General features: G+C 43.3%; 1 protein-coding gene across 9 annotated transcripts in view; it reads right to left on the bottom strand.

Moving 5' to 3' along the window:
- Positions 1-1198: 1198 nt before the first annotated feature.
- The window catches only part of Cep152 (centrosomal protein 152), a 59229-nt gene continuing 36005 nt past the window's right edge, over positions 1199-24422 (bottom strand). For 6 of the 9 annotated variants that reach the window (XM_050134179.1, XM_050134180.1, XM_050134175.1 and 3 more), the window contains 10 exons: positions 22534-22791; positions 20508-20639; positions 18271-18921; positions 14616-14748; positions 10317-10481; positions 8020-8116; positions 7220-7323; positions 4868-5024; positions 4464-4576; positions 1199-2478 (listed from right to left, as the gene is read on the bottom strand). In XM_050134179.1, coding sequence (XP_049990136.1) covers positions 1490-2478; positions 4464-4576; positions 4868-5024; positions 7220-7323; positions 8020-8116; positions 10317-10481; positions 14616-14748; positions 18271-18921; positions 20508-20639; positions 22534-22791 — 2799 coding nt within the window. In that variant the 3' untranslated portion in view covers positions 1199-1489. The remainder of the gene's footprint in view (positions 2479-4463; positions 4577-4867; positions 5025-7219; positions 7324-8019; positions 8117-10316; positions 10482-14615; positions 14749-18270; positions 18922-20507; positions 20640-22533; positions 22792-24422) is intronic. The other 3 variants (XM_050134176.1, XM_050134181.1, XM_050134183.1) reach the window with 3 other exon arrangements.

The raw sequence follows: 24422 nt of genomic DNA, 5'->3' as shown, positions 1-24422 counted from the left end.
ACACACACACACACACACACACACACACACACACAGAGTCTCAAAAAGAAAGGAAGGGGAAGAAAAAGGAAAGAGGAGAAAAAGGGAGCTTGTTTATATTAAAAAAAAAAAAAAAGCAAGTTCCAGCAATATGCTGCCAGAGATTCCCATTAAATTAAAGGATAAAAAGTTGGGGTAAAAAGACAGAAAAAACAAAAAGACACCAAGCAAACAATAATCATAAAAGAGCTGAAGTGGCTACAGTCATTACAGTGAAATAAACTTTGATAAGAACTATTAAATTCAAAGGGTATCCTACATGGTAGAGGATCAGTACATTAGAAAGATACAGCAAATATAAACAGACTCCTAACATGTATACATGAAACAAAATGACAGAACCGAGGGGAAATGTAATGATTATAATCAGAAATGAACATACCCCACACAGTAAGAAATGATCTTACACATTTACATACATATATGTTTGTGTTATGTCTGCATGTGTGACTGTATTCGCTTATGTCTCTGTGTGTGTTTGTATGTTTGCATGTGTGTGCCTATGTGTCTGTATGTCTGTGTGTGCGCGTGTGCACGTATACACGTGTGCAGAGGACAGATGGTAGCTTTGGATTCCTGGACTTGGCATTAGACAGAGGTGAGGGCCACTCTCATGTGGATGCTGGGACCTGAACTCAGGTCCTCCACCAGGAAAGCAAGTGTTCTGAAGCACTGAGGCCTCGCTGCAGCTCTCCATATCCCATGCTTCCCAGACCAAAAGGCACAACTATCAGCACAGTTACGGCAGATTTGGCAATGCCATTAACCAAAAGCCTACTGCACACTGAAAGCTACCGGAGACCATATACAAGCCTCTATAAAAGAACTGGAATCTTTCAAACTATATTCTCCAAAAACAATGGAAAATAGGGAAAAACTCAGGGTGTGTGTGTGTGTGTATATGTTGGGGGGAGGGGTGTTCCCAAATTCTTGGAAATAAAGTGACATATTCCCAAACAATGCATAGATCAAAAAATAGTCATAAGGAAAATCAGTGAAAACTAATACACAAATACTGATATTTATGAGTTGAGCTTTACACTCCATCTGGCTGGTCACATACACAAGTAATCAAGTCTGTACTTTTTGAGTCGATTTCAAGCATGATGTCAAAATACCATTTCTAGACTATAAACTACAAAATAAATCATGACAAATCTACAGATTACACACAACTTTATTAAATACTTTAACACTGCAAATAAGTCAGCTTAAAAATATAAAAACAGAGAGCTGAGCAACTGACGAAAGCACCACACAGAAGCAGATCACACAGCACAGCACCCAGGCCCTCAAGATTAAGGCAACACCAAGCCTCAAGTGATTGCATGAGAAAACTTTACTCGGGCACATGAAAACTGGCAGACCCCGGAATTGATTTTCAGTATAAAGGATTTCCATCCAGCCTCTCGTGTAAATAGTAGTGATTCTTCTAAACTAGGGCACATGATTAGTCTAGATTGGCAGATGGGCTGTCAAAGCCACTATCTTGTTGGCTAGTCAGGGGAGCAGCTAACTTTCTTGAAGGCTTCTGACACACTGAAGATGGTCCCGGGCCACTCAGCTTTCTGAAGGCTGGCTTTAACGTATCAGTGGCCTGCTGGGGTGAGTGGCCCAGAGGCGCGCCTGTCCTCCTTTGCTGGGAATGCAGGGCTTCTCTGGGCAGTTCTGCAGGGTAACCACTCTGACAATCCAGATCACTTTTCTGGGCATCTGGGAGACAGACTGCTGAGAACTGCTGCAATTGAACAGAGTCCCCCAGCACCTCCTGAGTGCTTTGGGAGCTCTCGTCCAGAGACAGCCCAGCCCGACTGCCACAGGGTAAAGCACTATCAGAAAGCCAGCCTGGAGAGCCACTGGGGCCCCCTCCATCCTTCACTGGAGGGTCCTGAGAGCCCACACCCCGACTCTTCTCAGATGCAGCACTCTCGGTACACATAAGTGCTTTGAACCTTGGCATCTCACTGGGCCCTCTAAGGCGTGGGTGGACGGATCCTGAAGTGCATCTAGGTGAAGACTTCTTTTCGGCAGTTCTGAGGAAAGGGGTGGCTGAATGAAGAAGTGAGTCAGAGCCAGCTCGACCGGGTGGGTCTTTCTTCTCGCGCAAATCCAAGCCACCTTCACCCCTGCATGGAATAAACTCAGGAGCAACATTCTTTGCCAAGATGTCTGGGGGCCTGCAGCTCTCATCCCCACACTGACAGTCTGAAGGCGAAGCTGTGGAAGGCACGGGCTTTCTTTCTCTGTGTTCTGGATCCTCTGAGCGCCTCTGTAAACCAGATGCAGCCGTCCGCCTAGGAACTTGCTCACACACACTTCTGGGCATGGTTTTCCCACTGTTTGGTTTGCGTTCACTGTAATGTGGAATACTCTGATTCACACCGCTCCTTTCTGATCTTTCAACGCCCATCAGCATCTCTGAAGTCAAGGGAAATGCTACTATGTGCAAAAGAACAAATAGGAGCACAAGAAAGAATTAAGAGAAAATTAACACTTTATAGAGAAGAATATAAAATTTTGTGTATTATTAAAGAAAATGCATCAGTGCTAGACAAATAAAATTTTCTTTTACTCATGTCCATAGAAATGGTAGTTTTTGTGGCTGAAACGTTACAAACTGTGTTGGCTAGTGTTATGTCAACTTGACAACTGCTGGAGTCACCAGAGAAGGGAGCCTTATTTTCAGCATGCCATCTTTTTTTAAGTAGGTACTACAATATTTTAAGAGCTGACGGCGATTCAACGTTGCTCTGAGTCTGAGGTCAAGCATGAAGTTTCTGACAAAGAAAGCCCAGGAGAACAACCCCATCTCTCTAGTGTTCAGGGCAAGCATTCTCTGTAAGTCAGGACAGGGCACTGGATTGGAGGAAAAACAGCCACAGAACTGTATTTCAGTGGTCATCTTGCAACCCTGAGTTGACCGACAGAAGCCGGTTCTCCTGGACACATGATTTTCACATCCTTGTTCTGACACCAAAGGATGGCTCTCTTACTTGCCACTGCCATTTGTACCTCAAGCGACCAATCAAAAACCTCCACAAGTAATGCTTGTGACTCTGTGAAACATTCTGGGTGCCTAAAAAATCTCTGCTGCCAGGTGACCAGAAGGTCAGAAGCTGAATTTCCACAAGAGCATGTTAAGCATGTCTAATTCTGAAACAGTAATCTTCTTCCTGTGTTTCTACCAGCGTTTATTTTTGAGACACTAAAGCTGTGCTATTCAGTCTCATGGGAGACCATCTCATTATAATGGGCCCCTCTAATGTGTGTGCTACTTTGTCCACTCACGTGATTACGTTTAAATTCTAATGGCCCATTTCATCTCCTTGTTCTCATTCTGTTACCTTGAGTTCTATTTTTACGAGAACTCAGCATCAGTGTTTGTAAAACCCTTACCCCATTCACATCCAGTGGTTGCTGATGTTGCAAACTACTTTTAGTGTTCATTTATGCATGTCTTCTAGCCTTCTCTCTTCCTTGATTTTGGTAGACTAAACCTTTTCTTAAAAGGTTTTCCTCTGGTAGTTTGGAAGGCACATATTCATTTCTTCTCCACTTCCCTAAAGTTTACATCTTTCTAAGAACATTTACTATCCTGCCAAACATCCTCAGGTTCTGCTTTTTAAGCATTCTTGTCTTAGGTACGCATTCTGGTAGCTTTGTTCTGCATCTGTTTCTGCATCTCTCTCGTGATGATGTTCTTTAAATAAATGATGATTCTTGGTTAAATGTTTATCTCTTAGATGTCTTGAATGCAGTGTCTGTCTGTGCTGCATGACTGAGGAGCTGTGTTCCAAGGAGGCAGAAAGTCCTGAGAGCAGACGCTCAGGGAGAGAGGCTAACAGTACATTCTTCACGTCCAGATACCTGCTCTGCTTCCACTTGGCCCAACACTGCGGTTAGGGAAGGAAAAGAGAAACGAAATGGGAAGGAGAGGGGGAAGGAAGGAAATTGGAGAGAAGGGAGAAGGAAAGGGGAGGAATAAAAGCAGTGCTTCCACGTGGGCACTGTCTACATCACCAGCTCATCACTGGCACCCATGGGCCACTGCTTCTCCTGGGACACACTATCCCACATGTGAAATAGGTTTACTCCTACTTTTGCTGTTGTGGGGCAGTTTTGAGCTGAGGTTTCCCATTTTCTCACACATCCTACAACTTCTATCAACTGCAACCACTCAAAATCCAGTTACAATTTTGCCTTTTTTCTTTTCATGCTTTGTCATTTAAAATCTTGTCCACTTCTCAGGATGGATGCCGCAGTGGCAGCTGGTGAGGCTATGCAGCCTACTTGTGGAAACCACAGACCAGTTTTCTCCATTCTCCTTACCCCTCACGCTACCTTCTAAGTCAACTCTAACTCCTTACAGAGCCGCCCCTTCTCATACAGAGAACACGGGATATCCAAATGAAGAGAGAACCCACCTGAGGGGCCTGCCTGTGCGCACCTGACTCCACAGTCTGACTCCGCGATTGTCCCCAGCAGCTCTGCCATTGTAGCGAGTTTGCTAGCGGCATTCATAATCTTTTTCTCAGCTCTGTGGGGGCATTCCATAACATAAAATCAAAACAGTTTAAATGAAATACATGAGACTCCTCAGTCCTGGGATTGTTTCCTAATAGTTCTGCCAACGCTGAGGGAAATCCAGCCTAAACTTCATGATCACCTGAACAGTTAATTCTGTGGTTAAGGAAAGAACGGCACACAGCCCTGGTGCAGTCGGGACATGCAATGTACACTGATCGCATAAACAGTTAGTTCTGTGGTTAAGGAAACAACGGCACACAGTCCTGGTGTGGTCAGGACACACAGCGTACACTGAACTCACCCCTCCTCCTTTCCATTATCCTGCAGGATCTGCTGAAGGCAAGTCAGGTAATACTTGCGCATCTTCCGGGCAGTTTCCTGCCGTTCCCGTAACACTTCTGCCTTTACCATTTCTGCAGCTCTTTCCTTGCTCTCCTGAATGTATCGAAGCATGTCACCTGCAGAGGGTGGAGAACCCCAACTTTCACTGTTTTTCCAAAAACAGCGGAGCAAACTTCAGACCAGTTTTCTGGCAGATGAGGTGAAGGAAGCATGGTTTAAACATTGTGCTTTCCATGGTATTTAGAACAGAACACTTCCCAGTGCACTTTGGTGGACTCAAAAGAAAAGCACTGTTAGCCCTAAGATGGAGATGGCTGCACGTGGGGAAAACCACGATGCATTCTGTCGTATTCTAAGGCACTCGATGAATGAGCAGGAGCATGTGTTCTATTGTGCCTTATGATTCCCCTGAGAAAAAAATGCCCAGCAGTGAGCAGAAAGGCAGACACTGGAAAGGAGGAAAACTCGTATTCTCTTGTGTTCTAGAAATCTCTAGTCCATTCTTGTAGTGCTATTTCATTTGTATTTTAATAAATAAAGCTTGCCTGAAGATCAGAGAGTAAAACAGTCACATGGTCAGTCATATAGACCAGGCAGTGGTGGGACACCTTTAATCCCAGGAGCCACACTAGTTTGCCATAGAAACTGGGTGGTAGTGGTGCACGCCTTTAATCCCAGCCCTAGAGAGGAATATAAAATGGGAGGAGACAGGATTGATTTTTTAGTCTGAAGATCTCATAGAGGTAAGAGCTCTCTGGTGGCTGGCTGCTGTGTTTTTCTGATCTTCAGTTTGAAGCCCAATATCTGTCTCTGGGTTTGTATTAACCATGCTACACATCCTTAGCCGGTGCTTTCACAGCATCTATGGAAGAGTAAACAACTCACGAGGGCTGTACAAGGTGTTCTGCAGAGCGGGGAGAACCGTGCTCCCTTCTGAAAGGCACACAGTCTTACTCCATACCTTTCCCTTCGTCAGTGTGGCTTTCATTTGTGCTACTGCTGGTTAAGCTAACTTTTAAAACCTAGATCTAGGGCTGCACTTGACACCCAGGACTCGGCCACTCTTACTGTATTAGGAATGCCGCTCACACAGGGCTGCCCTGCCGGTGCCAGTAAACTTCTGAAAATTAGACGCTCTATGGACACTGCTAACTGGGGGTTCACAGTCCCTTCTTTCTGCTTAGAAAATTAAAATGATGTTGCCACAAAACCTCCAATTACCCTTCTAAAAGTTAACTAAAACATAACGTGTGTTATATCAGGATGAAAACGGCTTAATTTCCACTTCTCAATGGAAACGTGTAAGTACTGTTTGTTCTAACTATGCCCTTTGCTAGCACAAAGAACTGAGAATCTCACTGATGGTGCTGATCGGCCTTTCACATCTACAGGGGACTCTGATACCCAACAATTAGAATCTGAGACTTTTCCTGCCTTTTGTGAAAGCAATTTTAGGAGGAAAGTATGTTCCTCTACAGACCCCGACTGCTGTACTGAGGCCCTCACTCCTGCCCTGCACTTCTGTAGTTGAAATGCAGGAGCCTGTACTCTGGAATCCCTAAGATGCTCTACAGAGTGGCTGGTGCTGACAAAGCGTGGCAGAGTTGGAGTCGCAGGAATAAGAGAGAATAACACTGACTGGATTCTCCCACAGTCCCTCTGTCTATAACAGGAAGCTGCCGCAGGTGACACACTGGCCTCTCCCCGCCCTCCTCTGCCCCCTCCCTCACAGGCTGCGGAAGCTCTGCCTCTGAGCCATGTTCCAGTCTTCCATCGCATGTTCTTCGGTGCAAGTTTTTATGTTGTGAGGTTATTACATTTTAAGGCAATTTGTTCCTGAGGACTAAACAAAGACCAAAAAATGATAATCAAGAATATAAAAGTAACTGCTCTTGAGAACTAGAGATGACTCACTGGTTAAAAGCAGTGGCTTCTCTTGCATAAGACCAGGCTTTAGTTCCCAGCATCCACACAGTGGCCCATAACCATCCCTAACTCCAGTGCCTGCGGATCTGACACCATCTTCCGGCCTCCACAGGCAGCAGGCATGCACATGGTGCAGACACACACATACACATAGACAAACTCGAATACAGATAAAATAAAAGTAAATGTTAGGAAAAAAACCTATTTGTGTCACGTGGGCAAACTAATCCATTACTGTGCAGTTTTGAGATGACATCAATAATCTAAGGCTGAAGAAAAGGCAGTTTGGAAAACTCACTAAAATGACAAACCCTGAGTTTCCATTTCACAACAGTGCAAGAGGCCTACACCAGCAAGGATCTTGACGATCTCTTTAGGGACTCACGTTTAATTTTTTTAACCGCTTTAATGTACTGCCCACGGAGTTCTTCCAAGGCCTGCCTACTGCATGGCAGCCATGTGGTCTCAATGGCTCCTTCAGACAGCGACCTAAGAACAACAACAGATCACACAACAACAGAGGCTGTGATAAAAACGTCACCTGAAAAGTTACATTCACTCCTACGATCTAATAATATAACCTGAGATGTGCCCAGGATTCCACATAAAGGAACCACCATTATTCGGTTATTTAATATAAAAGGAAGGCCGGGGCGGAAGCTCTGGTGGTAGAGGGAAGCCCTGGGTTCCATCCCCAGAAATCAGGACTCATGGTACACACCTATAATCCCAGCACTCACTGGACTGAGGCTGAAATTAATTCAAGTAATCTTGAGCTACATTTGAGGCCAACCTTGGGGACATTAAACCTTGTCTCAAGAACAAAACAGAAAAAGGAAATCAACAAATCAACATTATGATTGCCTAAGTAAACACTGGCAAATCCACAAGATGAAAATGGACAGAGCCACTGAAGGGCACAGTGCAGGAGGTTCCCAGTAACACAGGGAAAGGTTTCTCTGCTCTTATTAGTGAAAGGCCACAATAAGCCCCAAATCCTAACTTTTTGAACATCATACACATGGCGTGTATATAAATAGCCTAAGTGACAGAAAACAGTGCACTAATGCAGCCTTTCCTGCGAATCTGTTCAATGTGAATAACACATTAAACCCATCCAGGATGATGTTTCTACTAATTACTAAGGTGCTTAGAAACGAAATGGTCTTAACTATAAAGGTTTACCGTGGCGGTGATCTGCAAAGGGCCCTCAGGGCTTCCAATTTATTCTTCATGTCATTGTTTTCTTCTATTAGTTCTTCAATCACTCTGCTGTTCTCTTCTGTAACAGAAAGTGAGCATTAATCTTCCTTCCTAAGTCCCTATGAAAGCACCTTCAGAAGGGGCTGCCGACTTTCCAGTTCTCTCCCGTGTCCTCACTCCCCAGTGAGCACCGCACTGGACCAGTTCTCTCCCATGTCCTCACTCCCCAGTGAGTCCCGCACTGGACCAGTTCTCCCCCGTGTCCTCACTCCCCAGTGAGCCCTGCACTCCATTTTCCCTTATGCAGTTTCTCAACATTTAAAATCTGTTTCCTCTTCACCTCCACTGCGCACACCCTGAAACTGGTGTTCAACCGTCTGGTGTGCATGTGCTGACCTTCCCAGCTAACTGGAAGCTCTCCAGAATGGGTCTGCTTCGTTTTTTGCAGTGCTTCATCTAGAACTCAGTGGTGTACATGGTATGCAAGAATTCTACCAGCAAGCTACATTCCCCAATGCTCAGTCCCTAGTATAGTTTATGATCATAAAAAAATCGCTGAGCAAGAACCTCAACAGAAAATACCCTAAAGTATGTGCCATTCTTTTACATGGTGTAAGGTATTCAGGAGAGGCTAACCGAGCCCAAGGGCTATGAAGTAGAACATGCGCCCTGCAGGGTGCAGATCCAAGATTAAGTAAGCACTAACTCAGTTTGGTGGCTGGATGGGCCTGAGCAAATTCCTTATCTTTCGAAGCCTGAGTTTGTCCCACATGCAAAATGAGGACAGTGTTACATATCTTAACAGATTATATCCGGCATATCAGTGCTCAGCGACTGAACAAAGCAGCCCAGCAGCAGAGCCTATGAACTACATACTACTCCAGGCAAGGCAACAGGTGCTCAGTGCTCTGGAGGCTGACGCAGATGGATCTCTGTGAACTCAAGGTCATTTAAGCCTCCAAAGTGAGTTCTAGGCCAGCCAGGGCTATGTAATAAGATCCTGCCTCTAAGTAAATAAGGCAACTCTTTTATGATCACGGTGCACAATGTTAACTATTTTGTTTGTTTGTTTGTTTGTTTGTTTTTTCGAGACAGGGTTTCTCTGTGGTTTTGGAGCCTGTCCTGGAACTAGCTCTTGTAGACCAGGCTGGTCTCAAACTCACAGAGATCCGCCTGCCTCTGCCTCCCGAGTGCTGGGATTAAAGGCGTGCGCCACCACCTCCCGACAATGTTAACTATTATTATACATAAATTATAAACACTGCAGAGGCCTTAGCAAGAAAGTGTTACAATCCAGGTCAAATATTACTATACATAAATTACAACCACTGCAGAGGGCTTAATAAGAAAGTGTTAGAATCCAGTCCATTTTTAGCTGCCTTTACAAAGGACAGACGAGCAGATAGGAAAGGGAGCAGAAAGGCTCGAGAGTCAGTGTCAGCATCCAGGCAAGACTACACATGAAGTGAATGCAAAAAATAAAAGTGCTTGCCTGACTCCTCCCACCCTTTACACAATTTCTGGGACCCTGACATTTAGCTTTTTCTTAAATTATTATTATTCATTCAAACCTTTACTAAGTAGTATATTGTGGATACTATGACTCTGCAGAGAAGACAAGGCACATCCTGTATCCTCAGGAAACAGTTTGGATGATAGAATACAGAACAGCAACAGAGAGAATGAGAAACTCATGCGGAAATACAGGACACACAGCTGTGCCTAGTATCTAATGTGGAAAATCAGATACGGTATTTTGTGAGTTAATCCAAAAGCATGAAAGTTAGACCTAAAACTAAACAGCAGAGTCATGTACACATAACACCATAGGTAAGGCTCAGCATCCAAGAAAACAACTGGAAACATTTCAAATGTACAATCAAGAACACAGGGAAGAGGTGAGTGAAGAGGAGAATGGAGGAGCCATGCTAGGCCAACAGCTCCCTTCTTCAGAGGGGCAGTGGCAAATGATAGCAGATAACCCTGACAGCATGCCTGAGCGGACCGGATGGAAGCTACCCAGACCCACAGGCTTTACTTCTGCTAGTCCCACTTCCCAGAGCCACAGAGCCCTGCCTGACACACACTTAGGCCTTCGATGTCACATAATCAAGAAAGATATTTACTAATGCTAATTAGTAAATATAGATCCAGACTGGATTATATCAGTTTGGATATAACGGTGCCACTGGTGCCCACGTTAACAACAACGTGCCACCTGACCATGTCGGCCAGGCCCTGCCAGCCTCCTACAGCAGCAGCGAGCCTGCAGCGCTAACCTCCAAGCTTCTCCACTGCAGCTCTGTGTGTCCTTTCTAAGTGCTGAAGGAGCCTGCGGCTCTTCTCCAGTTTCCGTCTCAGCTCCTGACACTCCTGCTTTCCCTTTTCAAGCTCCTGGAAGCAGTGTTCACAGCAGAAAGCTTTAATTTCAACGCTCTTTTTATCTGGAAAAAAATTAAATGATACAAAACCTTTTTATAAAACTGTTTGGGTTACAGGATAGCAAGAAAAAAGAAGCCCAGATGACAGAACTCATGACCAAAGGCAAGAGCGTAATTGAAAGAACAGGGTGTTCAAGAGAGAGGCCAGGTCTAACTTCGGTCCCAATACTTGCTGGCATGGTTACTTAGCCTCTGACTTAATGTTTTGATACATAAAACTCGATAAAATCATCCAGTTTATAACTGCTACAAAACCAATGCCCAGATCTTAATATTGAATACCATTCCCCATAAAGGGAACCTCTTAAAAGAATTTTTAAGAAATGGCTCCCTTCAAAAGTACATGTATATACAAAATGAAACAGAAATACCTTGAAACGCCAGACAGTAAGGAAAGAACTAAAAATTATGAGCACAGAACAAGGACACAGGTGATAATCTCCCTTGATGCTGCTGAGCAATGTGAGAGCTGATTAAATCCACGAATTAACTATAAAGCACTGAAGAAGAAGAACATGTGAATCATACACTACTGACTCGGATGGAGAGACAGGTAAATAGTTGAACGGATGAACCAGCAAGTAAAGATTTTTTTTAATTATAAAAACATGCTGAATGCCAACTGGTAAATGTAGAGAACTGTTCAGAGTTGGAAAACCTATCATTCTTCAACGAGGCCAATAAAGACAATCAGGCAAGAACCACCAGTGCCCGCCATGTTTAAGAGAAGGCTTTAATAGGAAGGCTGTTTGCTCGGTCCTCAAAGCGCCTCTCTGCAGACTGCTTATTGGCCGCAGATGGAGGGAGTACAGTAATTTTATAATGAATAAACTGGACACAATTTTGGCCAGGTGATCAAAATTAACCTCAACAATAAAAGAAAAGCGAATACTATGTGCCCCAAATGTGAAAAGACACCACTACTGCAGCCTTCCAGCCAAGAAGACACAATCCAAACAGTCATGAAAAACAGAAGATAAACCTCAAATGAGTAAGTTCTGTATTGAAAAGGGAGGTCTCCCCCTTTCTGAACAGAAACAGAGGAGTAGATGGGAGGTGGCAAGGTGGGGGATAGGAAATGGGAGAAGAGGAAGGGGGAAATGTGGCCAGGATGTAAAATTAACTAAATAAAAACCAAAACACAAACTAAAAGAATGAGGGGGAAGAAAAGAAAGAATATTAGTCCTCAGCATTTCAAAATGAAAAAGACAAAGATGCTGTGGGATGATTTACACCAAAGGATGCAAAGGCGTATGGGTATAAGACACAAGGAGAAAGAGCACACGCCACAGTAGACAGCCTTTGGGTACCCTGGCAAGATCAGAATGAAACAGCAGGTTGACACTGTAATGTTAAATTTTCTATACTAAGATTATAAGAGGAGAAAAAACCCTATTCCTAGAGAACACAGACTAAGGCATTTATGCATAAAATATCACAATGTATGTAGCATACCCTCAGATAGTTCTAGAATGAATGATATTTACATGATACACATTACCACAAAACAGAAAAAATGTCATCAACAGGTATTGCTAGCTACTTGAGTGTTTCATGAAACTATTTTATTCTTGTAATATTTTATTCTTGTAACTACTTTTTGTAAGCTAGAAATTATCAACAAATTTAAATTTATTTAAAAGTTTTGGAAGCCATAAACAAAATCCTTTGGCATATAGTTAAGTACCTGTCATATAGTAAGAGTACAATAAATAACAGTATTGCTACCAGTAATACATAGAATTTATAAAATTAAAGTAATATACAAAAGTGTCACCAACGATAGGTAACTATGACTGTGAATGATACACTAAACTAGAGAGAAAGTAGGCACTGGGCAGGTGATGAGTATCCGAGGCACCGAGTCAGTGGCCCAGAGACATTATTTGCAGCACCCTCCTGATTTCCCTGTTTCTTTTCAACAGTGCCAACTTTGCTCATAAACACCAGAGTTGTAGGAGTATGCACTGGTGCGGCAGGCTGAGTTCAGACTTCTCACTGAAGACTGACAGTAAGCCTGAAAACCAGGCTAAATGTCCACTCTCAAGAAACACTTATGTCAACAATATAATAATAATAATAATATAGGCATAAAAATAGGTGAACTAGGGTTTCATCACATAGACAAATCATAGAAGCATGATGTTGGATGGAGGAAAATCAAATTACAAATATAAAATGCATTAATCCATTTCTATCATGTTTTAATATATATATATGTATATATATATCAAAATAAAAAAAATAAAACGGCTTTTGAAAATCAGACTCTGTTGCCACAGGCTGGGAGACGCTGTGGGGGACTGTGTTAGTCCTCAGGCTGGGAGACGCTGTGGGGGACTGTGTTAGTCCTCAGGCTGGGAGATGCTGTGGGGACTGTGTTAGTCCTGCAGACCCACTATTTCTTAAGCCAAACGGTGGGCTCCTGGCTATAAGCTTTCATAACTTACCACTACTATTCATATTCTTGACATATAGCAAATATTTCATCATCAGTGGTTAAATTACTTAAAATAACAAGATTAGGAAACTATAAGCAAATCTGACATCCCCCATGGTAACTTCTGGAAGTGGTACTGTAGTAGTTTTAATGTAACTGGCTCTCATAATCTCATCGGGAGTGACATTAATAGGAGGTATAGCTTTGGTGGAGCAGATATGGCCTTGTTAGAGGAAATGTGTCACTATGGGGGAGGCTTTGAGGTATCCTATGCTCAGGATACTGCCATGTGTCAGTCAGACAACTTCCTCTAAGTCAAGATGTAGGACTCTCAACTATTTCTCTGTCTGCAGGCTGCCATACTCCTATCAGGATGAGAATGGACTGAACCTCTGAAATGGCAAGTGAACCACCACAATTAAGAGTTTTACTTTTTAAAAGTTGCCATGGTGTCTTTTCACAGCAATAAAAACCCTAAGACAGATACTAGGATTTAACAGAATAAAGTCTTTCCTAATGAGCTTATGGATACACTTACAGGAAAAAAGACAAGGGAAGAAAAATGAATCTTTGCACAGTGCTGTTGGCCTTTAGCCCAAGCCAGTTTCTTTCATAAGACGCCAAGTCATGTCTAAATATTGTCTCTACCATTTAACAGATTACAATGTAAATCTCAAGCTATTACAAATGTGATACATGAAACAAAATACAAATTATGGTCCTACTGCCATCCACTAACACAGTAAGGTACTCCCAGCCAACTAGAACAGAGAGGCAAGGGGAAAGGGTCTGATGAGAGCAAAGACAAGAACTGCCACCTAAGGACCACTGCAATACTGCCTACTGTGTTAGGTGCATGAGAATGTGTGGCTCAAGACCCAGGCAGCTATCGGTCCTCTGCAGGTTACAACAAAGGGCAATTATGCAGCAGCAGAGGGTAGAGGACAGGAACAGACTACAAAGGTTCAGTATATGGGAAAGGATGGACTCATGATTTGCCAATTCCAGAAATCTCAGGAATAATCAACAGATTCCTATTCCCAGGTAAATTCTGAATACGAAGGGCTGCAGCATAGCATAAGAAGTAAGTTACTTGGGGCTGGAGAGATGGCTCAGCAGTTTAGCGCACTGGCCGCTCTTCCAAAAGACCTGGGTTTGATCCCCAGCACCCACACAGGAGCTCACAACTGTCTGTAACCCTACTCTCAGGAGACAGAGTCTCTTACTGCCACTTCCTAAACGACTATCATTAGTAACTGCATTCTAATAGCCATCCTTACACCCACAGATAAACGAAGCTCTCCTTGAAGAACATTTTTGCAGAAGACACACACACACATCAATAATAATGAAATAAAAAGAGATCATGAGTTTGGGGGTCTGGATGGGAGGGATTGAAAGGATATGAGGGGGAGGCTAAATGATGTAATTGTATTTTAAGTAAATAGAGAAACAACTCAAACAAGTTTCAGTGATTTGAATGTAGTCTTCACTGTCCATATTTGGCAATTCCCTTCTGTGAAACCCTCGATTTTTCAACAGTCAGGTCTAAATGTCTGACTGGTCCACCTGCCTCTCACTCTTCACTCTGTAGCATCATTTGGGAATGGAGGAAAGCCCAGCAGGATGGAAGAGGGTCTAAGAGAACCCTGCCCCTGGATACAAAATGCAATCTAGACAGCAAACAAAATCAGTACCAGTTTCCGCTTTTGCTTCTGGCAAAGCCAAGGACTGAGCACAGCGTCCAGAGGTGGAGACAGGAAAGGGTGCTGGGACTCCAGGGTCTCCTTGGCCAGGGTTCCAGTTGACGGAGGTCTTAACCATATTCCTCTGAAATAAAATATCGTCTTACTTAATACCTGGGGGAAATATCTACAAATATTTGTTTAAAATCCTAACTTTAAAGAATAAAGAAATGTAATTCTAATACTGAAAATACAAAAAGAAGTCAGGCAGTAGTGGTGCACACCTTTAATTCCAGCACTTGGGAGGCAGAGGCAAGTGAACCTCCGAATTTGAGGCCAGTCAGGTCTACAGAGCGAGTTCCTGGACAGCCAGGGCTACACACAGAGAAACACTGCCTCGAAAAACAAAAGAAAACACTGCCTATCAACAGTCTAGCTCTATCCATCAGCGGTGTCTCTCTTAGGATGGTATAGGAATAACATCCAAATGCAACAGACACGGGACAGGAGAGAATGAACAGTACCAGAATTATTCCTGAAAATCTAGCACACTCTCACTGTAACCGGACTCAAATCCACTAGCAACTAACATATTCAAAAATAAGTACTTTAACATATTCTGTTACTAGGTAAGAAAGATGCTAGAATGCTAAATTAAAGACAGACAATGCTTACAGAAGTGAACCTATTGCACCAGGCCCTTTCTGCATGACGAAGACTCTTAGTGTCCGTCACTCTCAGGCATTCTACTTACCAAATTCACTGCTTTAAAAGCAGAATGTTCAGATTTTGAACACTACCAACACTATCTAGCTTTAATTTGTCTCTGGAAGATGAGAGAACATACTGCCTAAGTTTGCTTGGAATTCTCTCAATATTTCCATTTTCTTCTATCTATTAGGAACTATTTTAGTAATATCCTTCAATAGTACATTTTCTTAAAAAATTGTCTTTCTCACTTCCTGCATCCTTCCTGTCTTAGCAAGCTTTGGTTTATCTCAATTTTCATGAGCAATTCTAAGCCCTACGGCTTTAATAAACTATAAATCAGCCTTTCATATTTATGGAATGTATACAGCACACTTTCATATTTATGGAATGTGTACAGGAATCATTAATTGACCCCCAGTGTCCTGGAGCTGTGGTGGCTACAGGGCAGCAGGTCAAGTCCTGCTTCTATGACAAACTAGAGATTAGGTGTGTCAAGCCATCTTCCTCAAGAATGCAGCTCGACCCACCCATGGAGAGCTGTGAAAGTCTCAGCTCTTAGCCGCATTGTCTCATGTCCACAGCCCATGAGCCAGATAAGTCACACGGATGAGCTTACACTGCTTGTGTAATTGCAGGCCCTCAAAGACCTCCAGACTGATTTTTGCACTGACATAAAATGAAATGCCTTGAAAATCCCACATTTTCACTATAGGAAAAATCACATTTATCAGCAACTAGACCTTGGATGTAATAACCATCTACAATAACACACGCAGGAGAAAGGGAGTGCCATTTTTTTCACTTGTAAGGACTCTGATGTGGGAGTGTCATATATCAATCTGTTGATTTCATTGGCTGAGCAATAAAAGAAACTGCTTGGCTGGCCCTCAGCTTGGAACATAGATGGGAGGAGTAAACAGAATAGAATTCTGGGCGGAAGAGAAAGTGAGGTCAGACTCTGCTCTGCTTCCGGAGAGACCGGACAGCTCTGCTGGAGCAGAGACGCCATGCTCAGCTCTCCCGGGTAGACGCGATAGCTCTGCACTCTGAGGCAGACGCATGAAGCTCAGATCCACGATGGACGGAGGCTAGAATCTTCCCGGTAAGCGCACCTTGGGGTGCTTACACACATCATTAGAAATGGGCTAGACCAGGTGCGAGAATTAGCCTGTAAGGGCTAGAGTTCATGGGCCAAGCAGTTCTTTAAATGAATACAGTTTGTGTGTTGTTATTTCGGGCATGAGCTAGCCAAGCGGTCGGGGTGTTGGGGACGCAGCCCCGCCGCTCTTATTTCAACAGGACTCTTTCCTAGACAAACAAATTTGAAAGCAGCAACATGATTTCTTCATCACCTCCATTCCTAAAACCTGCTATTTTTCTTATTTTAATTGTTTCTCCCCAAGATTCTCAATGAAGTATTAAGCAATGCTCATGGGAAGTAAGTCATTTTTATTGATGGCAACTACATAATAGTAGCATCATTGTAAAATCAAAGATAAACATATGAACTGGGATGAACTGGGACGAGGTGGACTGACCATTTCGGCTCCTCTGGTTCTAAAGTTCTGTCCTATTTCATATGTAGGACGCAAACAGGCCAGCAGATGCCAGGGTCAGGAACTGGACCAGGGAGCTGGATTCTCTTTTTCTGGATGGCCAATGACACAGATTTGCCCAAAGTGACTTGCTAGCTTGTCTCCTACACTGAACTCCCACCCTGGCTTATATGCATTTCCAGTAGGCATTAACACCAAATGATAGAAAATGGCCTAGAATAGTCTTGAACAGTGATGTCTTCACAGACCCGAACTCTGATGGCAAAAGCTTGCCTCACAGTCCATTCAGACACTGTCCCACCTGGTCCTGAACACTGAAACGGGCTGGCCACACACTTGAACATGACTCTGGAATTTTTATCAGTGCCTCGCCCTTCAATCCTAAACTGGTCAGGCTGGTTTCATCTGGCCTCAGACAGCACTTGCATGACTAAAAGGACACAGAGAATTCATTCTGCATGCACTGGTATGGAGCATCTATGAAACTGTACTCCAGGAATTTTGGCAAATGCATCAAAACTCTTGTTCGTTTGTTTCTTTTTAACAATTTTGGGACCTCATTGTCTACTTTTTGTATAATAAGACACTGATGTGGGTGGGATTCCCCTCTGTATGCTGTGAATGCCACTGGTTAAAAAAGGAACTGCTTTGGGCCTATAGCAGAGCTATAGGGGAACAGAGTTGGGGGGTGGGGAACTAAACTGAATGCTGGAAGAAAGGAGGCAGAGCCAGAAAGAAGCCATGGAATCTCCACCAGAGACAGACGCGCTGAAACTTTGCTGGTAGGCCATGACCTCGTGGTGATGCACAGATTAATGGAGATGGGTTAAATTAAGATGTAAGAGTTAGCCAATAAGAAGCTAGAGCTAATGGGCCAAACAGTGATCTAAACAATATCGTTTCTGTGTGATTATTTCAGTTCTGGGTGGCCGGGATGAACAAGCAGCCTCCTCCAACAACATAAATTCATTGAGGACAAGAAATTGACTTCTAACCTCTTCAGAAAAAAAAAAGAAAAAAACAAGAAGCAAACAACCCCCTGTCTTAATAAGACATATACTTCTTGAAGTGGTTAGGAACACAATTATTTAATTTCTCAAATTTTATGCTTTTATAAAGAATAAGACACACATATATTTAAGTAATAGATATCTAGAGGCTAAATGCCGTGCCTCATAGTAGTAGAGCTATGAAGCAATTTTAAAAAATATATAAAATAAAAAATAAAAAAACTAGCAACAAATGTAATCCATTAGATCTGCTGCAATAAAGCTAGTTTCACTGGGGAAGACAAACATCTTAACCTATTAATAGTAAGATGAGGACGAGAGAAGCCCACCAGACTCACCTTCTGCACCACCCCTGGCATTCAACAGCTTTCTCGACTCTAAGAAACATACCTTTTCCCCCTCGGAGGCGGCATTGTCTGTACGCAAGGGCAGCGTATCATGAAGTGCTTTCTGTATGTAGGCTTTTACTTTCTCAAAATACTGCACAGAGATCCATTTTGAAGAACAAACTGACATGACTTCCAAAAGCTGCCTGTCCTGTGAATCACCAGCATCCTCCTTCCAGGTGTCCCTTAGGAGAAACTCAAGCACCGTGAGGATGTCTTCCCCATACCGATGGATTTCCAGTTGCGTCCGCTCAGCCTCCTGCACTGTCCACTCCCTGTGACTCTGGTCCAGAGATGCCTGGAATTCTGCCTCCTTCCGAAGAAGTAGTTCAGTTTTCTGCTTCACAAAGTCCTCTTTAGCTGCTGTAAGCACCTCGTTAATTTTATTTCGATGCTCATCTAAAAACTGCCGATAATCTTCCTCATTTTGTTCTTGAATCCTATGAATTTCTTCCTGTTTTTCTCTGTTCCATTCAGTTCGCGCCTTCGCCAGCTCAGCCCTGACAACCACAGGGACTTCCTCATCCTTTAACTCCAGTTCCTTCTGGAGAGAGTGAATTTTCTCTTCCAGTTCCTTGACAGCTATTACATTTGGCTTCACATTTTCAAGCTCACTTTTCCATTTCTCTTTGGCTTCAGAGAGTGCAAGTGACAGCTAAAGGGCACAGCAGCAAGGCGAGAGGGTCAGCAGCGCACATCTGAACATCTCTGGCAGTCTTTAGTACAACAAATCCTAAGGTCTGGGCTAACCTCCCAACTAAACAAGCAATTTAAAATAAAAAATAAAGGAAAAAACAAATCTAGATGTGACATACATTCTGTAAAATCTGCTTATACTAGACTTAAGGCTATTTTTTTCTTATTTTAGTGTGGGCGTGCCCTCACCTGTGATGTGCCAGAGGCCGACACCAGGACTCCCCCCCCCCCATGCTCCAGCTCACGTTTCAGAGTTTCTCACTACCCCTGAAGCTTGTTGTTCCACCAGAATGGCTGGTCAGCAATCCCCTTGCTCCTGCCATCTTCAGCCAGGCCCAGGTGCACACAAATGGCTTTCTGTGGGCTCTGAGGGTCCGAATCCAGAACCTCATGCTTGCACAGCAAGCACTTTGCCCGCCGAGGCAGTGGAATCCTCCTGCCTCAGCCTCCCGAGTGCCAGGGTTGTAAATACCTCTGTATTCTTGGAGACCTTGTGGCTCTCAGCTGTCTATGTTTTACCCAACTGTATGATTTTCTGACTGCCGAGTCTCATCATACTGTTTCCTCTTTCTCTCTCCCTCTGAGATACTTACTTTGAGTTATTTCAGACACACAAAAATAAGAAATATTCATATACTTACTATTATAGTAAGAAAATATTAAAAGGTTACTATTTGTTTATTTGAGACAAAGTCTCTTGTGTCCCAGGCTAGCCTCAAATTCTCTGTAGCAAAAGATGACCTTGAGCATCAGACCTCACGGGCTGGGTTCCAGGCAAGCCCCAGCACAGTGTCATCTTTCAAACGTTTAACACTATCAACCAAATTTTATTGTGACACACAGCTGGGTAAAACTACTTTCCCCAAAGTGTTACTGGGTTGCCACAAGACTATGCACCATGGAGCAACCAATCCATTCTTCGTTCTCTGGCAGTAAAACAATCTGCTAAACATTTACTCAAATTTGGGCCTATCCCTCAAGTTTGTCTTGTATAGTGTGTTGCTGTGATGCAAGGCAGTTTTTGCCTTCAAACACAATCTGTAGTGTGGATTACAACCCTTTTTCAGAACAGTGAAAAAAAGGCTAGCCCTTTATTTTTCAAAATAAATTTTAGAATTACTGTGCCAAACTTTAAAGTTATTTTCCGCTTGCTTGCTTTTTGATTAAATTAAATGGGGGGAAGGGGGGTGCACACCTGAATTTTTCTTTGGAAGAGCATGAACTTTCTAGAGAGCTGGGTATTTTCAAAGTGAACAGGCTCCAAGACTACAGACAATTCAGGAAATCTTCACACACATGAAATAATAACCGGGAGCAGAGACCTGTTCTCAATTGCAACCAAACAGTCCATAATAAATAATAAAACAGGGTTAATTTCTAAGTGCAGCCATCTCTCGGATGATGAGAGACTCAAGGTGCTGAGATTACAGCCTTCACCTCCAGTGAGACAAGAGCAGATTCCACCTGCTTAGGCTGAACGCCAAGAGCAGACGTACATTCCAGAGTGGAGGTGGGAGGCTATGGACAGAATCGCACAGCACTCACCCTCTGGGCCATGGCCAGTTCCTGCTGCTCCGCCCACTCCTGCTGCTGGGCTCTCAGCAGCGCCTTGTACTCTGCAAGCTTGGGCAGCTCCTGTAGCCAGCGACTGCGGGCATTCTGCACAGCTGTTTCCACCTACAGGAGATGACAGGAGAGAGGCATAGCAAGGGTAAAGCTTCAGAAACTATGACCTCACACATGTTTTACATTGTGTCTCCCTGCGTTACAACCACACTAACTTCATACCAAACAGGAAACAGCAATCCTTCTTTCTAAATTCATATCCTGTCCCCTGCAAAGGGGAAGTGGGAATCTGCATCTGATGAGCAATGCAGCCATCAGAAGCGTCATACAAAGTACTATCAATCATTTCCAACAAAGTTCTATTTATCATGGTAGAAAAACTAAAGTACGCCAAAGGGTCACCTAGTGCCACCTGTCAATCATTATACTCACCACCTCCTCGCTCCTGCTCGACCAACACACCCTATGAGTACATACACAGACACGCCTCATGCAAGCACAGATTGCTGCTGTCAAGCATGAATTTGGACATAAGAATGCACATGACCCTTCAGGTGCAGACAAGAACTCAAGGCGTGATGAGCTTTACGGGTGAGGGGTGATAATCTGTCAGCAATTACATGGACAGAGCTTGCTGCACTTCTTTCTCCTTCCTAACACAGATATACACATGGCAATGCAGCGCTGACACAACAGCTTCCCGTGACAGTACTAACTGCACATGCACAGAAACTCCAGCTGGTTAACCTAGAGCAAGAAGATAAGAGTTCCCACAGAAATGTATGTCTTCTGGAAACATTTACTCCATACCGTGCTAGCTTTCCTTACCTTTCTTCATCTGATCTAAAATCTCATATATACTGAGAAGCACTCTTAAACACTTCCCTAAGAAACGTTCTTTTAACCATAGTAAAGACTTCAGAAGATTGGGGGCCTGGGACTCCCTCTGTAGACCAGGATGGTCTGGCACTCACTACGTAGACCACGCTGGCCTGGAAATTTTGGTAATCCTCCTGCCTCTTCAAGTGCAATACCAGTTCCATTTCAGGACACTTTAGCTGATGGAAGGTGTCCTTGATATGTCACATGTTCATTTGCCTATGTTCCTGATTATAAGATATCCTACAATAACACGCAGAATAATGCATATATATACATATATATATATATACACAATGCCAAGTATTTATCAAAAGCTAAGGATATTTAAATACCTTACTTCAGTTACTGTTTTTGGTTTTTCCTCTTTCTAGTGCTGGGAATGCATTGCTGTCACCATTCTACATCAACAGGCCAGGCGACTTCTTATTAAAATAAAATATATAATACGTTTTTAAGACATTTCCTGCCTTTTGCACTCTGATCTCTCACACACAAACAGGGCAGCTCTCCAGGAGAACACTGCACTAGCTCACCTAGATACAGAGCTTAGGTCATCTCTACTCTGATAACATGAGCAACACTTTCCTCCGCACAGTCTCGTTTTGAAATGTTTTCACCCACGTGTAAAGCCAGGCTGTGAATGCTTCAAGCGAAAGGCAATGGCACCACTTTTTGGCCATTGATGGGAATTACAAAGCTCCGCTATGGGGCACACCTGCCAACTCAACTCAGTTCAGCGTAGACTTTTAATACCAATGCTGTTAAGATCTTAACTAAAATTACTAACAAAAATACTTTAGTGGAATATTTTCTATAAAACTCGATGTGAAAGATTCTTAACTTTTCATTTGAATGTTAAAACAAGCACCACACAACACACACACACACACACACCCTCCGGCATCCTAACACTTAGATTTCAGGAAGCACTTTGAAAACAGAGAACAGAGAAAGAGTTTTAGAAATGAAGGAAGCTTGAGAGACGCTGCAGTATCTATTCCATTCTAGGAACACTAAAACATTTAAAATGTATAAAGTCACAGTCCAGGTCCAAGGCGGGCGGCATCTCCTGGATTTTCATTGACCACAAGCCCCACGTTTTACCGCCCTGAGCGCCGTTCACCTGTTGTGTAATGCTCTCACAGTGCTTGAGCTCCAACTCAACTTCCAGCTTCCTCAAAGCTTCCTTGACAGCCATCTCCTTCTCCTGCTCTAACTCCCGCTGGGCCTTGAGAGCCTGCTCCTCTGTCAGGGCATCAGGAGGGCCGCCCTGGTCGGTCTGACTGCCACAGTCTGAAGTTGTCTTTCTCAGAGCCTTTATATTCTGATTCAGTTTGGCCTGCCACTCCTTTTCCAGCTGTTGAACAAGTTTTTGTATGTTCTGTTTTTAGGAGGAACATGAGAAGAAAAGTACTCAATAAAGTAAAAACTAGAATTAAAGGTTACTCAAGAAAGACAACTACAGCTGTATAAAACCTTGGAGGGGCGGTGGCCTTCTGACACTGTGATACAGCGTTGCCATCTATAAAGCTCATGTTTATAATCACACAAATAATCTCATGTTTTAGGTAAGTTTAAAGTTCTGCATATTGGGCACATGGGTCCTGCAAGAGCCACTGGACACGCCTGATAAATACTCTTATAATTATTATATGAGGGTTAGAAGGTCACTCAACAAAAATACATTCCTCTTTGGCTTTCGCTAAAAACAGACAGTCTCACCGACCTGAACCCCCTGAAACCTTACTCAGTATAAACTAAGTTAGAGGGAGCGGCACGGATAGAACCTCTCCATGAGTTCTCCATGCCCAGCAACGCTGTCTTATGCAAAGCTATAAAGTAGCAAAATGGTCTTTCCTCTTTTGCCTGTCCCATCTGCTGACTATCTGGAGTTCTAAAAGTACTTCTGGCTACTACACTACCAGAATAGCAAGCTCTATGTCAGATCTATGACAGAATCTTAAACAAGCTAGAATTCTGCCTGATTTTTTATTTCTTAGTGTTTAAGATCATACTCTGGTCCTTAAATTTCTAGGAAACCAGCCAGACATGGTGGTGCATGCCTTTAATCCCATCCTGGTCCTTAGAAGGCAAAGACTGATGGATCTCTCTGAGTTCAAGGCTAGCCTGGTCTACATAGCAAGTACCAGGCTACAAAGTGAGGCCTGGTCTCAAAAAGAAGTCAGAAGAGACAGGAAAGAAGACAAGCAGACCATGCTGCAAACACGCAGGCATGAGGGAGCCTGCACACTGCAGGAAAGCTAACCCAGTCCAGCCCCTGAGGGAGCCAGGATGCAGGTTCCTCCAAAACTGGAAGTAAAGCCACAAGAAGGTGCACCCACACTACTACTGGGTGTTTACCCAAAAGTCAGCCTATGGCAGAGACACTCACATAGCAATGTTTACTGCCTTGCTGCATATGACAGCTAAGTATAGAACCAACCTAGACGTCAGCGACAGGACAACTAACAGAGAATGCAAGTTACACACAATCGAACGTCCTTCAGTCATAAACAAAATCACCAAGTTACAGGACAGTAAGAAAGCAGAGACAGCTGAAGATGATGACACCCAGCAAAGTAAGTGAGTCTCAGATAAACACTTCATCTCTCATTGAGGGGCTACAGATTTCACAAAGATACATAAAACCAAGTATATATAGGAACATGAAAGCACAAGTAAAACTGTCTAGAAAATCAAGGACTAACGGGATGGGGGAGGGGTGAGCAGAGAAGCCATAAGGATGTTCTTATACTTACTTGAAAGTGGCCTAAGTAACACACTACATTTTGTAATTAAATAAATTAAGTTCTGGCTGCTGAGCCTGCCCATTACTTTTCTTCTGATCCAATGCATGAATCATTTATGTCTATAACTACATAGTTAGAGACACTGACGGAGACTTATTAAAGCCATCTCATAATAGGAAATTAGACCATAGTTTCATTTCTAAGAATCAAAGAAATATCCAAAAAAAACATATATCCTGAATTTGTATAAAGATCATGGAAT

This window comes from Alexandromys fortis, unplaced genomic scaffold (assembly GCF_014885135.2).
Source record: "Alexandromys fortis isolate MF-2015 unplaced genomic scaffold, M_Fortis_MF-2015_v1.1 scaffold_6, whole genome shotgun sequence".
Lineage (NCBI taxonomy): Eukaryota > Metazoa > Chordata > Mammalia > Rodentia > Cricetidae > Alexandromys > Alexandromys fortis.
Note: the sequence above shows the minus strand (reverse complement) of the source record. Positions and strands in the feature narration are given on the sequence as shown.